Here is a 17,925-nt window from a genome sequence, read left to right as displayed (position 1 = left end):
GAGACTTATGGCCTTATTCTGACTTTGGCGGTCCTCCTGCGGCACCTCCATCATTCTGTTCGCAGGAGGACCACCAAAGCCAGGGTAAACTCACCCGCTAGATTCAGAGTTGAATCCAGGTCAGTGGGGCAGTACTGTAATGGTCTCATGGCAGAAGGCTGTTCGGCTCAAAGGAGAGCCTAACATGCAGCCCACTGCCATGACCATGCAGAAACGGGAGTGCAATTACAGTGGGGCACAAAATGTACCCCCCACATGTTCCCCCAGGCCCAGATCCAGCAGGGGACCATTGCCTCTCTGCCACGCTTTTCATGGCTGGCTCACCGCTATGAAGAGGGTGGTGAAAAGGCAACTCATAATATGCTTGCAGATGCCAGCAGTGGCAGCATATTCATTTCAGTGCAGACCGCTGGCCCAACAGGACCCTGGTCCCTAGTGGAGCTGAAGGTCTTGTGGCAGTCCGACCACCACACCCTAAATACTGCGGGAAAACCCGGAGTGCGGCAGTGGTCGGACTGCCACCACGAGTATGAGGATACTGTGGACCACCAAACTCTTAATTAGGCCCCAAGTCTTAATTTGGAAGTCTCACTGCTGCTTTGACATAAGGTTATCTGACGGTAAAGCTCCCTCCTCAGACACCTCAAGCAGCCTTTCTCAACTGAACTTTAACTTCAGGAACCATGATCCGTCGTGGTCTGCCATATTTTTCAAGTATGATCCAGTCTTGCATGACTAGATGTCTGTGGTTGGTGCTTTGATCTTTTAGGCTCTAGTTTTTACAAAAAAACGAATTCATTCTGGTTCTAATTATTGGATATTTTTAATTTTAGTATCAAATAATGTAATTTATTAAACACACAATTTTTCTAAATTGGCAGATTTTTTGTTGTGTTGTGTTCTTACTTTATTACGGTTTGTGTGCTGCATAAATACTTTATACTTTGCCTCTGTCTTAAGCCTGAATATTTTTTGAGCAAAGCTACCTATGGATAAGCACAGATTAAATTCGGTTTTTTGGGTGGTTCACCTTGCAAGGGACTTTGGCTGTTCCTTGACCAGAACTCATACCCTAATCAACTAACAACCGAATATCTCACATGGATGAATTCCCAGTGTAAATGTATTTCCTTTATTGTGGGGTGAGCACTTTTTGATCCAATTTATCCCTACAGTAAACAACTTTGCTTGTTTTAAACTTTCTAAAGGTGTCCCTTTCAAATTGTGACTACATATTGTGAGAAAATGGCACACATTTTTAGTTGTTGGCTGTATAGCGTGATCACAGCAGCTGTGAAGGAGTTCAAATTAGCAATCCTTCTGAATCATTATCTCTGCAAGGAAATGGAGCCTTAGTAGTTCAAGTTACTTGGCAGTTTCACAGAGGTTCAGTTTGCGCCACTTCAATGACATGGCGTTTAGTCAGTCATGTGCAATCTTCTGTCAGTCATGCACAACCTCTCTCATGACTTTCAATAAATCATGCCTTTTGTATTGACAACCTTCGGTCAGACATGTGTTTGGTACACAATGCATATTCTTAGTTATACACAATTTAGGCCAAAGCGACCATACTATGTAATTCAGAGGAGGACCAAAAAGTGATGCCTTGCAGTTTCTTGGCCAAAGATAAACTCACTGCAAGCTCAATCTGAACAGTGGTAAGCGTTCTCAGCACGTCAGACTTAATATGCAGTCTGAAAGTGCGCTGCTTAGCATGCATGCTCACACGTATTAGTGTCATGGTGCACTAAGCTGGAGGGTGAGAGCAATGTGGCCGAGTTTGGGGCCCTGGCTTGCGAAGTCCTGGGTTGGCTTTGCTGCAGATGGGGGATTTCGAAGTAGATTTGGGCTAGCAGCCCAATGGGAATCAGGAGCTGGTTGCTGGTTGACCGTCTTTTCCAAAGGCAGGAATGCCAAGCAGGAGCTTGGTTGTTGGGTGTGGCTAGATAAGCCTTCCTCATCCAAGATGGCCGCTGGTCACATGCTTATGCCTCACTGTGGGGATATGTAGTTGGATGCTTATAAATAGTCAGTGCAAGTCCCAAACACATGTAGACGTGTTCAACCAATTATTCAGTCCTTCTAGCATTCTGAAACTTAAGCCTATTGGGTTGTATGTGTGTGGGAGCCTTATGCCAGAACCTATAGTGCCACTGACGGACCCTGCCTGCCCATGTACTTACATAGGTGGGGCCACAGCTAGAGTGAAGAGCTTAGAATTTTGGGTTCTCATAATATCCAACTTTACCATTAAGGAGGATTTTTAATTATTTGAGCTGTAAACATGAAAGTCCTACTTCCTCCCAATCAAAAGCTAGCATTTATTAAATGTAATAAGGCAACCCATTGTTATCCTATGAGAGAGGTCGGCCCACAGTACTGTAAAAATAAATTTAGGAGTTTTTCACTACCAGCACATGTAAAACTTTAAAGAGCATGTCCAACCTTTTAATTTCAAAGCACCCTGTCCTAGACTCATTGATATTCATTTGTAATCCATCTTTATGCTAAAATGTTTTTTCATAGTTCAAAATGGGACTAGTAATTCACTTCATGAAGGAATGTATCTTTGAGGAGTCTGTACTCTGAAAAAACAACTAGACTACTGTTATCATTACAAAACCAAGAATACGACTCCACTGAACTGTGAGGCTGATGCACTTTTATGTAAAACTGTCTAATGACTTAGGGCCTCATTAAGATGTTGGGTGGAAACTTTCTACCCGACTCCTTATCGGATTTGGTTCTGACTGACTTGTGTTCAGCGGTTCTGCACGACCAATTAAGATACTTATGATTACTGTGCGGATGGACTCCCATTGACTTCAATGGGAGCCTGTGTTCCGATCAATATCACAGGCTCCTATAGGGAAAATGGGTGTCTATAGAAAACCTTGCACCCTGTCGCGGACACCCCATGGTGCCTGCCACAGGACATAAATCCAAAAAGAAAGACAATGGAGAACAAGAGTCCCAAATGCAGGTGGTGTACTGAAAGAAATGTACTGATGGGTGATGGGCCTGCAAAGATTGGGGATATACAAAATGGAGAGTAATCTTACTGTGGCAGCCAACCTTGTTCTCCGCTTATTAATAAAGTACCAACGTTTCTGGGTTACATACTTGACCACCCAACCTACATTTGAAATTCAAGAGGTAGGTAATATAAGGATCTATGCATTAGTGTGATCCTCTCTAATCTTCTAATGCTTACATTTGAGCTTTTGCAATATTAAGGAACTCTTCTGGAGGCAATGACATGCTTCTGGAGACAATGGCATTCTTCATTCTCTACATTGGATAGAACAGGACCAAAGCAGGAACTACTGTCCATTCAAACCCAATAAAGCTATTCCATCCAGAGAATCACGAGCGCGCCAAACAAGATGGCCGCCGCCGTCAGAGCTCCGTGATCATAACGGGCCGTTTTTGTTACTAACGACGATTTTCGTGTCAATTTTTTTCCGCAAAGGAGAGCGCTTTATTGCTGATTTGTTTCCTCACCTGTGTGGCAATTTTTGGGCGTCAATAATCTTTGGAAGCCTTGTTTCTTGCCTCCTGTTTCCTGCTCCCAGCTACTCTCTGAGGTACTGCCTGCTCTGTATGACTAAGGGGAGGAGTGTTTTCCAGGAAAGGGCCTGGCTTGGGCCTAACCACGCCCACAGTTCATTTTAGCTGCTGCACTTGCAGTTTGGAAGCCTTTTTCAGCGTTTTCTTTACTTATTGACTCTTTTTCTTCACATTTGTGAATTATTTTCCTCATTTGTGAGGTCTTTACAATTAATTATTGATTTTTTAAACTCAAAATGGAAACAAAAACTCCAGCCAACAATAAAAGGAGGCAGCAGGTCTCTCCTCCTCCTGTTAAGTCTAAAGTGGTGGAGTCTTCTGAGCCTTCTCTTTCTTTAATTCTAGAAGAAATTCAAGCTTTACGTCTCAATACTGACGCTATTGCCTCAGAAGTTAAAAATGTTTGTAAAGATATGGCCTCTCTATCCATGAAAATTTCTGATAATTCCATCAAAATTCAGGATAATAAAAACAAAGTGGACGCCTTCACACCTTTAGTGGCTAAAATTCTTCCTATGCATGCTCAGCTTCTGGATTTGGAAAATCGAAATAGACAGTATAACCTTCGCATTTTCAATTTGCCTGAAGAAGTTGAGGGTTCTAATTGTCGTCTATATCTGGAATCTCTGCTTCCTGGTCTTTTAAATATCACGTTTCCTGACAAATTTGAAGTGGATTAAGCTCATAGAATCCCTTCACACTGTAACCCTCGACATACTAAACCCAGGCAAATGATTTTCAAAGTTCTGCGTCATCACCATCTTATCTTAATAAGGAAAGCTGCGAGAGAAATCCCCTCACTTTTAATGAATGGTACAACATTTTTATTCACCAAGACTTTGCTAAAGAGACGGTTGCTATACGCAAGGAATTCTCTGCTTGTCGCCCACAGCTCAGAAGTCTTGGCTTCAAATATGGACTGTTTGATCTTTCCACGATGCGCATTTGGAAAGACAACGTTTCCAAATCATTTCAACGTCCTGAAGAACTGAGGCATTTTCTTGAACAGCAAGCTCCACCATCGATGGATACTCATGATCCTAACACTTGACTCTTTCTAAGCTGAGATTATTTGACACACATATGCGCATTCTTCTTATATTCATGGGCTTCAACGGTTCTAGTCATGCTTGTGGAACGGGAGTGTGTTTCTATGTTTATATTTATGTTTCTTGTTTGTTCTTTTCTCCTTCTTTTCTTTTCCTTCTATTTCCTTCTACCTTATAGAGTTGCTATTCTCATCTATATTTCTACTATGTTTTTTCTTATCTCTTCTTGTTTCGATTCCTTTTTCTCCTTGCTTCTTCTTTCTAATGGCTAATATTCACAATATTAAAACGTGAAAGGTTTGAGACACCCAATTTAATGCACAACAATTTTGGATTACCTGGGTAGTTGCAAAGCTGATATTTGTTTTGTTCAGGAAACGCATGTTGAGGATAAGATTCTACAGTATATGAATAAAAAGTGGGTTGACACTATTGTTTCCTCTCCTGCTAAGGGAAAGAAAAATGGGGTCACTATTTTCTTTGCGAAAAGATTACACTGTCAGATTCTAAGTAAAATTTCAGATTCTGAAGGTAGATATATTATAGTCAAAATTACAATTCATGACTCTACTTTCTTTTTGCTTAATATTTATGGTCCTACGGCGGATGATCCCGCTTTTTGGTCTACTATCACTACTGAAGTTTTAAAGTTGGGTAAAGTTCCATTGATTGTTGGGAGGGATTTTAATGTTATTGCTGACCCATTGTTAGATAGGTTATCTACTACTAGATTCCGTCCTCCCAAAGTTTTTCATGCTTTTAAAGCTTTTATTCATACCACCAAATTATCTGACATTTCGAGATTACACTTTCCCACTGGAAAATGTTTTTCCTTTTTTTCCAACCCTCATAATTCCAATTCCAGGATTGATTATTTTTTGCTTTCCCCATCTCTTATTCAATTTGCAACTAAACCAGTCATTGGTACCATTGATATATCAGACCATGCTTTAATATCTTTTGTTTTCAATGTATCATCCACTTTCACTTAACAAACTAGATGGCGTATGAATGCTGGTATTGTCCTCAATGTAACTCATAAACCTAAATTATTACAAGCTATTCAAGATTACTTTTTGTTTAATCTAGAAAATTCTACTTCTATAATCAATAGATGGGACGCTGTTAAAGCTTATAATAGAGGTACTACAATTTCAATTATGGCTCATGAGAACAAACAATTCAACTCTAATATTAAACTCCTAGAGAAACAAATAGCGAAATTTGAACGATTATTTATTACATCCAGTGATCCTCAATACAAAATTAAACTACAAAAACTTCGATATCAATTTAATGCTATCCTCAGTAAAAGGGCTAGGGTTCAACTTGCTTAGTAAAAAGCTAGATTCCGTTATAACTCCAATAGATCTGGGAAACTCCTTGCAAACTACTTGCGAATTAAAAGGGATAAAACACAAATAACCTCCATTCATGGTCCTCAAGGTAAGGTTGCAGTGTCCCATAATGATATTGTCCAAGAATTTTTACATTTTTATTCCGACTTATATAACAAACCAGATCCTTGTGATAATTCCTTAATTGATGCTTTTTTAAATACTTGTGATTTACCCCAAATTTCTCCATCAGATAGACTTGCCAATCACTACTGATGAGATCCTGAATGCCATCAAATCACTCCCAAAGAATAAATCTCCAGGTCCTGATGGTATTCCTGCTGAATTCTATAAAGAATTTCAACCTCACGTTTTACCTTATTTATTTAAACTTTTTTCACATTTTGCTCCTCGGGAACCATTTCAGGATCTTTTACGGATGCTTTAATTATTGTGCTCCCAAGCCTGATAAAGATGCTACACTAGTCTCTAATTACCGTCCTATTTCCTTAATAAATCAAAACTGTAAGCTATATGCTAAAATCCTTGCCTCTAGATTAGCTCCTGTCCTTCATTCTGTTATTCATCCAGATCAATCTGGTTTTATGAAAAATAGATACTCTGCTAACACAACAAGAACACTACTACATGTTATTGAACAGAGCCCTACCCTTCTTGTCCCTGCAGGAGTTAAGGCTTTAGATGCAGAAAAAGCCTTTGATAAAATTCATTGGCAGTTTTTATTTAAAACTTTATTGTCATTTAATTTTGCTCCCTCTTTTATTCGTATGATTTCGGCTTCATATTATGCTCCCACTGCCCGATTGTTTATAAATGGCCAAATTTCTACTCAATTTTCCCTTTTTAGAGGAACACGGCAGGGATGTCCCCTTTCCCCTCTTTTATTCCTGTTAGGAAATGAACCTTTTCTTAATTACTTACGTCATTGTGAGGACATTCAGGGTATCACAATTAAAGATGTCACTATTAAAACTTTAGCTTATGCGGATGATGTTTTATTGTTTATTAGTAACCCAATTTCTTCTGTTCCGTCCTTATTAGACATTATTGCCAAATATTCTGTAGTCTCAGGTTATAAATTAAATGTAAGTAAAACAGAATTTTTCCCTTTAAATGTTCTTTGTACCTCCGATATGCTACCTACAACAGATATTATTTGGCAAAAAACACAAGCTGAAATACCTTGGCATTTCATTTTCATCATCCTTGCCTGCTACGTTAAAATTAAATTGTAATTTTATATCTGAGTATGTCAAAAATAAAACTTCTAGATTCCCCCTCACCTGGAGGGGGAATCTCCCCCTCCAGGTGAGGGGGAGATTCCATTCTCCCCCTCACCTGGAGGGGGAGAATAGAATCTATAAAAATGAATATTGCTCCAAAAATCTTTTACTCCCTTGCTATGATCCCCACTCAATTTCAGCTACAATTTTATAAAGATATTGATAAACTGTTATCCCAATTTCTTTGGAACCATAAGCCCCATCGTATTGCTTACAAAAAAGTGAAAATCCCTAAATGCCATGCAGGATTTGCCCTCCCTGATTTTTATCTTCATAATAAAGCTTTCATATTAAAACAGAGTTCCTTATGGTTGAATGCCTCACCTGTTGTTAAGCCCCCTATTTGGTTTGATATAGAATAATCACTTGTGGATCCTTTCCCATCGCCCTCTTTATTAACAATGTCTCATACTTCTAAGGTTGTACATCATTCTTCTATAATCAAATCTTCAAGATTAATGCTTAATGATTTAGATTCTAATGTTGCCTCACCCTTACTTTCTACGGTGCATTTATCCCTATGTCATAGTGCCCTTATTAAATTAAATAGAAATGTCAATTTTTGGACCTCATGGATTAAAAAAGGCATATTCTATCTTAAAGATGTATTTTGTGATGATGCCTTTATTCCCTTTGATCTTCTACAATTGAAATTCAACTTACCAGATACTGATTTGTTAAAATATCAATTTCTATGTAACTCAATTTTAGATTCTTTTCCGAATGGTATTCCATCTACGATCACAACTGATTTGATGATTTATCTCAATGCTGTTTCTTCGTCCTTTGAGGCTGTTTCTATTTTTTATAAAAAATTCACCACTTCAATGGGTACCAACATTGCTACAATTTCAACATTTTGGAATAATGAACTTTCAATTTCTCTATCTGATGACTCCTGGTCGATTATTTGGATCAATAGTATCTCTGGTTGGTTACCAGTGTCTCTTTATCAAACAAATGCATACAGTTTGTTTAATTCATTATGGTCACCATTACGTCTGTATCGTGCTAAATTGCTCCCATCAGACGTTTGTTGGCACTGTAATTTAAGTCTTGGATCAATACGTCACATGTTATTTGATTGCCCTATAATTTTGAAATTTTGGTCTGAAGTTTGGGACATAATATTGAAAATGTTACCTATTTAAGATGTTCTTTCTTATAAATTATAAATTTGCAAATGATGTTGAGGCAAAGTTGTTTTATTTCTTGATTTCAGCTGTGTTAAAATCAATCACTTTTTGTTGGAAGGACGCTACTTCTCTTTCTGTTAATGCTTGGTGGTCATGGATCATCTTTACAAGAAGAGGTGCTCAATTGTCTCTACAAGGAGTTAATCAGAATTCACTGTCTTATCAATCTTTTTGGTCTCCTATTGATTCATATTTACTGTTATGATTGTTTTTTATTGTAATTTGTTTTTATTCATAAATTGCTTCTGACCAATTTTGTCATGTTCATAGTAACTCTACATTTCATGTAATATGATGTATTCTGTCCCCTCCCCTTCCTCCCTTCCCTTCCCTCCTCCATTCCTTGATTTTATTTTCCCTCTGATTGATTATTCTCTTATTGTATTTTATTGATCTATGATAGCTAAGTCGTAATTTTATCTTAGTCAATTAATCTTATTTAATGCTATTTAATATATTTTTCTGTATTTTCCATTTATGTCACTTTTTGAAAATTCAATAAAAGTATTCTGAACTTAAAAACCTATTCCATCCAACCAAAAGACATAAATGATTTGAGAAATGTTAAAAGAAACAGTTAATATTGATGATTTCAAATCACAGACAACATCCATTCACCAGCCTTAAGTGGAAATGCATCTAGTGGTGGCGATCAGATTCATCAGAGTTTAGTAGATACACTTGTCTGTAGTCAACATACTAATAAATGGAAGCCTCAAATACGACCATCAGATCCCAAGTGGCTATATACACAACTTAATGATGATCTGTGATAATATTGCTTCTTTGTACAAACTGCATGACACTGACAGGGGTAAATCTCAGATAAGAACTCTCACCACAAAAACTAGCTTTGCTGTCAGAAATGAAGATTGTACCATGGCCAATCAAACACAAAACCACGGAGAGCCCAGTCAGCACCAACAGAGCAGGGCTAAAAGAGAGTGTGGTGGTCAATATAATCATTGAGCTTTGGTATACTGCTTTCTTCATATTTTTTCATAATAATGATAGATTAATGATAGAAAAAAATCAGTTGGATTGTTGGTTTGGAAATCTGTAAAATGGACACCAGCATGCCACAGTATATATCCTTGCATGCATCATGGCGAATCTACATGCATTTGTGCATATAGCAGCAATCTTAGAATGCTTTATAAAATTACTGACGTGCTCACATGCATTTGCATGTTTCATTACACATGAGCATGTGTTCATCACATTGCATGGCAAAGACAAAAGTGATAGTGCAAAAGAGGATTGCCAAAGTATATACGTCGGTGATCTCCTTCAGAAAGCGTTGAAAATGCTGCTGCTGCAAAGGAGAGCTGTTCCTTACTAGCCTCCAGAGCAGTTAGATGATTTATCAGCAACAAATATAATTCATAATCATTTAAAAGTTCCGACCATTTTGATGCATTTTCATATAAGAGGACACTAATCCTGAGATGAGATCACTGGAATAACACACATTATAGCTTTTGAGGTTATTTCATTAATAAATACTCATACCACACTTTCTTGAATATTGTAGGTAACATTGTGGTATTAAACGACTTAGACAGAGAAACTCAAGAACGGTACACTGCAAGCATCCAAGCGACAGATCTCAACAACGATATTGAGCCTGATCCCTTGAAACAGCTAAAAAACATTGCTTTGATTACAATCAACATTCAGGTAAATATCACTCGTGGACAAATGAGTCATGACATGAATTATGCATTTACTCCACAGGTCACTAGGTCAAAATGTTTTCCAAGTAAATTTATGTGAAACTTCATATGACAGAGTGCCAAATATAAATAAGCAAGATGATAGAGTAGGATATTATAGTAGGACAAGAAGGAAAGATTAATTCAAGGAAAAGTGATGGATCATACAACAAATATAGAGTTTTTTCATGTGATGTCAGGGCTTGTTTGAAGGATTATGAGAGGAAAATATGACACAACTCTTTTTTTCCCTGAATGTTTGTCGCAATCTTCACCATGCTCTACTATTTTTGTCACTAACTTATGCTTCTGGCAGTTTATATTGTTTTACTAAGGTGTTATATTGAGCTTTGAGGAGGTTATTTACCTTTTGTAATTTTAACTCCTAAATGTAACTCTCTTAAGGGGATAGTTGGCACATTTAATCTATTTTATTCAGTAGCTACTGACATGGGTCCTTTTTCCTCCATCTCTGCATCCAGTCCTTGACAGATTGTGGTACCATTGACTCATTAGGCTCAGTAACTACATGGATCCTTCCCAGGTCTGAACATTAGAGTTACAACAATTGTGCCTTGAGAATGTTATGCTTAGACAGATCTTGGTGTCACAGTCTACGGACATCCTTGTGTTTTCTTGCCCTTCATTTCTCTTGTGATCCAGTAAAACAAAGATAATGTTTGCATTTTGCTTTTGACTTTGCGTAGTTCAAGCTCAGGCTATGATAGATTACCTGATTATGTCCCTTTCCAGGATGATATTAGGCTTGGATAAGTAACAACTGTTTATAGCCTTATGATGTCTTTCTATCTGCTTTAAAGAAGATATTTCAACATCCTATTTTGGAGAATTGCATTGAAGGTCTGCGTGATTTTCAGCAAGGTTGATTGAATGTATTGACTTTAAAATTATTTTCTGTCAATTGGCAGCTCAAACTAATGTGGTTAAAAAGCTCAGAAAACAATATTTTAGTGAAACCTGAAGTAATTATGGGTGAACATATTTGATCACTGTGTCCTACTTCTTTTCTGAAATCATGTAGTTAGCACTATTGATTTGACACAGATTACAAGAGAGAAGAAGGAAAAGAGAAAAGGCCCCAGAGAGTTATTCTAACGTTTCTGCAGGTAATTTGTCTGGTCGATATAAGAATCCAGGGATTAATCGTCTCAAGAAGAACCTATGAAAGTGTTATCAGAGACTGGCCTTTAGGGAGAGTGTGAGAGAGAGCATTTGTGAAGGGTGGGTGTGGGTCTATATTGTGGTGATGTTGGGCATATGATACAGTAAACTGCTAAATGGCATGTTAGGTATCCTGGAAGACTTCAAACCTCTCATGAGAAGAAGAAAGGAGTACACTGACTTTCCTAAATCAAATGCCCTATGGCTAATGCTAATAATTCCCCTACTAACTGTTATGAGCACAGAAGAAGGAAATATCATTAACCTATCTACATTGTTTGATATTTGTGATTGCAGTAGGTTTACTGATCAGTTTTGGTCCACCAAAGATTAGGACGTAAAAAGACTCCTAAAGTGGTCACAATCAGTTTCAGTGGTGAGAATGTTCTGTCCCAATTAGTTTGCCTTTTCCAAGTTTAATAGGCTGAATTGTGCTCCCAGTAATCTACTGCCACTATCAATTTGATTTTCTAGAGGTGCGGTTTTGTGGTACTGGTTGACACTGTAGATCCTTTCTTCTATAGAAATTATGTCCAAGCAGAAACCTGCATCCGTTCATAAACCCTTAAAAATGGTTGGGTGTACTAAAATTCATAATAGAGCAAAAGAAGAATAGGTTAAAAGTTCAAAATTAACATGTTGCTGAGTCTTGCTCCTCTGTGTGCTACCAGCTCCTGATGAGTCCATACTTCTTTCACCAGGTAGCTAAGATCTTCTCTTACCTCTATACAAAGAACCTCTTGAAAACAATCAAAAGAGTGACAGTCACAGTTAACTAATTCACCGCCAATGGCTAGCTGCACTTTACTGCAGCTTAAAGATGCCCAACAGTGCTTAGGAGTTCTGGAGATTAGTTCAAAAACAGTCAGACATGTTTGCTAACAGCGGTCCATCTATAACAATAATAGGGAAAAGCTGGACATAATACCTATTAACTCTCGTGTTTACCAACAGCCCTGCAGATTCCTTGCAGTAGAGAGGCCCGGGTTAAAACATAGAGTTGAATGTATAGTATAGTTAAATACTGACTATCATCAGGTTCAATAGGTAATCCAATGCTGTAGGCCCCTCTGCTGGGCTGATCATTCACCTAAATCAAGGAAGTGCTGTAATGTATGTTGTCTCTACATCGAGAAGCTATTGCCACTATTAACTATTCGTACATATGCTGTGGTGAACTCTTAGGAATTATATATAGAAAAGGGCAATAGGTGGTCCACCAGGACTGGCAGGATCCTGGCCATTTCAAACCCATACCTAAGATTCTTTCTGGGTTATACTTATATGGAGTAAAAGAATTGTATCTACTGTAGATCCACTACCATTTATCAAAATTGGTGTTCATAGAGGTGCAGCCCATCGCTAGGCAAAGCCTGTTCCCGGGGTCTCTGTCTCTGTGCTATGCATCCATGGAGTACTATATGGCCTTTGATATGGTGCACTACAGAAAAATGTGGATCAGATTGTTGCTAATGGGTGTCCCAAAAGTTGGTTGTCATTGTAGCTTTAAAAAGATGAGACTTCAATATGTTAGATTTTAATGTTTAATGTCTATTGGAAGGAAACCTTTACCCCCTGCTAGGCGACCTACATATTATCTATAATCGAATAATCATAAATGTGTTCTAGGCAATAAGTGCAGACTTGTTTTTTAAGTTAATTAAGATTTTACTTTCTTTATAAACTGTTGCAAAGCACTGTAAATATCACATGATCATCTTATGTTGTGTTGATGCTGCAGCCCTAGCAGAGACACAGTTCTCTGTGGTATCCCTCGGAGGAAGAAACACATACCCAATCGTTATCCACTGAATGTTATCTGAATAGACAAACCTTTACTCACTTTCCAGAATGTTAATGATGAGCCACCTGTATGCAATCCTGCATATTATGAGGAGTATATACTTTCTACAAATAAGGCACCCTTCCTTAAGCTGCAGTGCTCAGACAGGGATTCACCAAATGACCAACTCAGCTATGCTATTACCGGCGGTAAGTGTAATTCTTAAATGTATGATGTATATATCTCCTCATGAGCTGCATAAAACATGTTTACTAGTGTTTAAAAGGCTTATAGATCTTTCTGATGTAATTATTTTGGTTTATTTGTTATTGTAATATGTATATTCCATAGTTATATTGTAGAAATGATGATCATAATAAAGAATTCATTACTGACATTCCGTTCCACAATTAACAGAGAATAATTTTGTTAAAATACAATGATTGTTTTTAAAAAAAAAGAACACATATTACTGCCTACTGGGAAGTTTGCTATACATAGAAAGCCCGCAAGCATGTTTAAAACTTTAATCAAACACACAAATAACAGATGGGAGAGTCTTCTGTCTCAAAATGGATGTGATAATGGAAAGTTCAAGAGTAAAAATCAGTTAAACTTATTTATGTTTTATCGTCTCATGTACAGAGCCGATCCTCAATCTATATTCTCTGAAATGAGCAATGGAAATTGGGCTCCATAAATGAGAATAAAGAGATGTTAGTGAAACTCAATAGTCTCATCAGTGAGACAGAATAATCATGCAGTATCAAACTACAATTAGTAATAGGTTTTGAGAAGGATGGCAAACCAGCGTTCAGACTTCAGTATTAAGCTGTTAGCATTTAGCTTCTATGTGGAAAAAGTGTGTGGGCTAAGGGTCTGGAAAAAAAGCATTAACATACTCTAGGAAGACGCACTAATGTAAACAGTCAAAAAGAAATGCTGCAGCACAAGTGTATTATTCAGCACCAAATCATTTCAATATAAAATGAGAACAATATGTTAAAGGGTCAACATTTCTTATGAATGCACTGTATTCTTGCATTATCTCAAATTACGATAATTTTTTGAAGCAAACATTTTCAAAGCATTATATTATTCAAACAAATTCTGCAGTTTTACGTGAGGCTTTCATTAAAGTTAACAACAAGGAGAGACAAAAAGGGCTTTGAAGGTCCAACATACGTGCCCTGATACTACTAACAAAGAAAGGAGTATGCAGTTCCTAAGGATGCTGACAGTGACTTTGGAGTGAGTGCAAATAGCTGGCTACCAAGAGGGAGGATGGGGAATCCCTCCTTTCAGAATTAGGGCCCTCACACACCCAGTCCGCTGGGTGTCATGCTTCATCATTGGGCGTGCTCCTCGTCTGGTCGTCGCTGCAATACCCAACGGGCACCCTCAGTTGGGACTCAAATGTGCCACGTAGGGATAAGCCACACTAGGAATGAATGTGCTTCCCATGGATATGCCCTGTGTTTGATGGAAGAGTTTCTTGTCATATTCGAAAAAGTTCTCAGTTAGGGCCAGGGTAGCACACTCCATCACCAAAGGTATTGGTGTCAATGATGTCCAGTCTGAGGAGCTGAAGACATCTTCAATTACCTCCAAGGTGGCACGTTGGGGTATATTTGTGTAAAGTGCTTCCACGTCTAGGGTGACTATCAGATCAATCTCGCTCTGATGTGGGAAGTCATCAATAAGCCGTAGTACAGACGCGGTGTCAAGGAGGAATGCTGGTGTTTGTTTCACCAGTGGCTGGACGAAGTGGTCACAGAACTTAGATAGAGATTCCAATAATGAACCCATCCTGGAAACCATGGGTCATCCTGGGACTGGATTCATCCCCTTGTGTATTTTAGGGAGGATGCAAAAGTACAGTGTTTTAGGGGTTTTTGTCACCAGGAACTCCAACTCTTTTTTAGTGATCCACCCCTCTGTTTCTGCTGTAAATTCCATAGTTGATATTATGGTGGAGAGCCATTTGGTGGGGTTCTTGCTGATGGGGGTGTAATATCTGTCGTTGTTGAGTTGACGGAGACATTCAGTGTCATACTCATAAGTTGACATTATGACTGTAGCTCCCCCTTTGTCTGCTTGTTTGATAGTTATTGAGGGATCTTCAGCCAGTTATTTTACAGCTGACCATTCTGCATTAGAAAGATTCTTAAAGGAGGCATTAAGGGTAATGTCTTTGAGGTCCTTGAGCCCAGCTTGCTCGAAGGTCATGACCTTGTTTGGTACCATACTACTGTTCGGTGTAAAGGTCGATGGGCTGCATAGCCCAGTGGCATTGCTGTTAGGTGAGGCTCTGTCTTTGAATAACGCGTTCAGTCTGGTAATATCTAGATTATTACACCCTATTATCAGTCACTTAGTGTAGATTTCAACTTCCATATTAGGTCCTGAAGAACTGCCGCCTGATCCCCCTTGGGACAACCAGGGCAAGAAACATGTTGACCACATGAAACATAGGGCAACTACCTATAACATCACTATAGATAGTCGCGATTACTCTTTTTAACCAGGATGGGAGAATAGATTATTGAATTAGTTGCCCCTTACACACACTCACCATACGGCAAGGAATAAAAGATCTCTGCCAAAGAGCCCCCAATGATGGTGCCCGTCAGGGATTGCAGGGCCGACCCGACGAGGAGCATGCCCAATGATTAAGCATGACATCCAGCGGGCTGGGTGTGTGAGGGCCCTAATTCTCTTGGTAGCCAGCTATTTGCACTCACTAAAAACTCACTGTCAGCCTCCTTAGGAACTGCATACTCCTTTCTATGTTAGTAGACTTTCATTAAAGGCATGTCAGGGTAAGGTAAATATTTACACATGTTATGTATTTCTTAGCACATTTGGTTAAGCCACTTGAAAAAACAAGATGGCTTAGGCACTTTCAGGCCTAGTACTAATAAGTATAGTTACATACTGCTTTTAACAAATTTTCAATATCATGTCAGTGCAATATAAATTTGCACTTTAACTTTCCACATATGACTTTAACTATTTTATTTTTGCATTTTAATAAAACTCTTTCAAAGGATCTAGAAATGTCTACAGTGACAAAGACTAGTTCACGACCATCACCAAAGCAAGGATAAAAGTGGGTGATGCATGACAAGCAACATTTAAAAAATGTTTTCTAAACAACCCAAAAGTAGCACACTAAGGGGCATATTATCAAGGGCATTATCACCGTTTTAGCGGCACTTTTTGCCGATAAAGCAGCGATATTTTTGTTGTCCTATTAGCAAGCCTGCGCTAACATGTGTTAGCGCAAGCTTTCCGCCGTTAGCTGCTGACTTTTCTATCACCTTGCATGCCAGCAATATTTATCGCAAATGACATGCAAGGTGGGCGTTACTGACCTAAATTTCACTGTAAAAGTTGCTAAAAGTACATCGTAGTATTATCGAAAATGACCCGCGCTAAAAAAATCCGCGCTAGGCCCCAAAGAACGCAGGTTTTTAGCACCTCCTAAAAACCAGACTAAAGATGGTGATGCATGGAGGTACATAGGGGAGACTAGCCAAGATCCCCATCTGAGGAGCCAGAGACACCAAAGAGGTAGCGGTCATGCTGTATTATCAGGCTCTTACTATGTACAGTGGTGCCGTGGTATTGTAAGGGGGTACATAGCAGTAAAACATTATATCACACCATCCGCCATGTGTCATTACATTAATGTTAACATTACTGTTAAACATACATTTTTAACTGTTTTTAGCCTGCCATGTTAGTTGTGCCACTAATCATGTCATACATGAGGTTTTAAGTGGGTTTAAAGGCATGATTACTCGTAACTGTAAATATTATCGCTTCTAACGCAGGGCTTACGCACGTACTCAGAATCTGTGAATACTAAAACCACAGCCCATTTGACTATCCTGAACTGGAAGAATCTCAAAAGGTTTTTAAAGACCAGAAATAAAAAACTAAATTTCTTGTGATGGAGATGGATTTCCATTTTCATGTAGTCGCTTGATCAAGAAAAGCAAACAGCATATAGCTGTCATTTTATAATACTGGAAAAGCTGAAGCTCCAGTTTAACCTTCAGACTTAGTCACATTTTTAGAGGTTAAAATACAGCATCACTAAAAGCTAGAAACTATGGCCCACATGCATCAATATCGGCTTTTGCGTTTTCTAAATTGCGAAAAATAGCGATTTGCAATTTAGAAATCGCAAAAGCCTATGCATGAATATTTTAGCTTTTTTTTGCATTTCGGTAAAAATCGCTATTTTTACCGAATTGCATAAAAAATGCAAATTTTCAATTGCGAATTCACAATTCCCATTCATTCCTATGGGCCAAAATGCCCATAGGAATGAATGGGAATTGCGAATTCGCAATTTGAAATCGAAATTCATCAATGCATTTCAAGGGTGGAGAGGGGGGTGCAAATGACCCCCCCTGCACCCATGAAATGTACTTTTCAGTATAAGTTACATACACACATGTCCTAAGGACATGTGTGTATGTAACTTAACAGTTTAAAAAATGCATTTTTGTGCATTTTTGAACAATTTCGCAAATTACCACGAGGTTGAACTTCGTGGTAATTTGCACTTCCAATTTGAAAAATCGCACATTTTTATGAAATGATGCATAGCATTTTAGAAATTGCACAATTGCGATTTCTTATGTGCTATCGCAATTTTAGAATTTGCAAAAAAATTGCAATTTCTAAAATAGCATGATGCATCCCAAACAGCACTTTTGCATTCGCAAACGGCCGATTTTAAGGAATCGCACCGTTTGCGACTCCAAAAATG

The 17,925-nt window shown here is 38.3% G+C and overlaps 1 protein-coding gene across 1 annotated transcript in view; it reads left to right on the top strand.

The window, feature by feature from the left end:
- Positions 1 to 14,311, top strand: part of LOC144762567 (cadherin-related family member 4-like) — a 93,715-nt gene extending 79,404 nt beyond the window's left edge. Inside the window, exons 5-7 of the mRNA XM_078647797.1 lie at positions 9,994 to 10,139; positions 13,207 to 13,348; positions 14,256 to 14,311. Coding sequence (XP_078503923.1) covers positions 9,994 to 10,139; positions 13,207 to 13,348; positions 14,256 to 14,311 — 344 coding nt within the window. The remainder of the gene's footprint in view (positions 1 to 9,993; positions 10,140 to 13,206; positions 13,349 to 14,255) is intronic.
- Positions 14,312 to 17,925: the final 3,614 nt, after the last annotated feature.

Source organism: Lissotriton helveticus, chromosome 1_1, assembly GCF_964261635.1.
Source record: "Lissotriton helveticus chromosome 1_1, aLisHel1.1, whole genome shotgun sequence".
In the NCBI taxonomy this organism is placed as follows: Eukaryota; Metazoa; Chordata; class Amphibia; order Caudata; family Salamandridae; genus Lissotriton; species Lissotriton helveticus.
The sequence above is the reverse complement of the archived record's forward strand: the minus strand, read 5'-3'. Positions and strand labels throughout refer to the sequence as shown.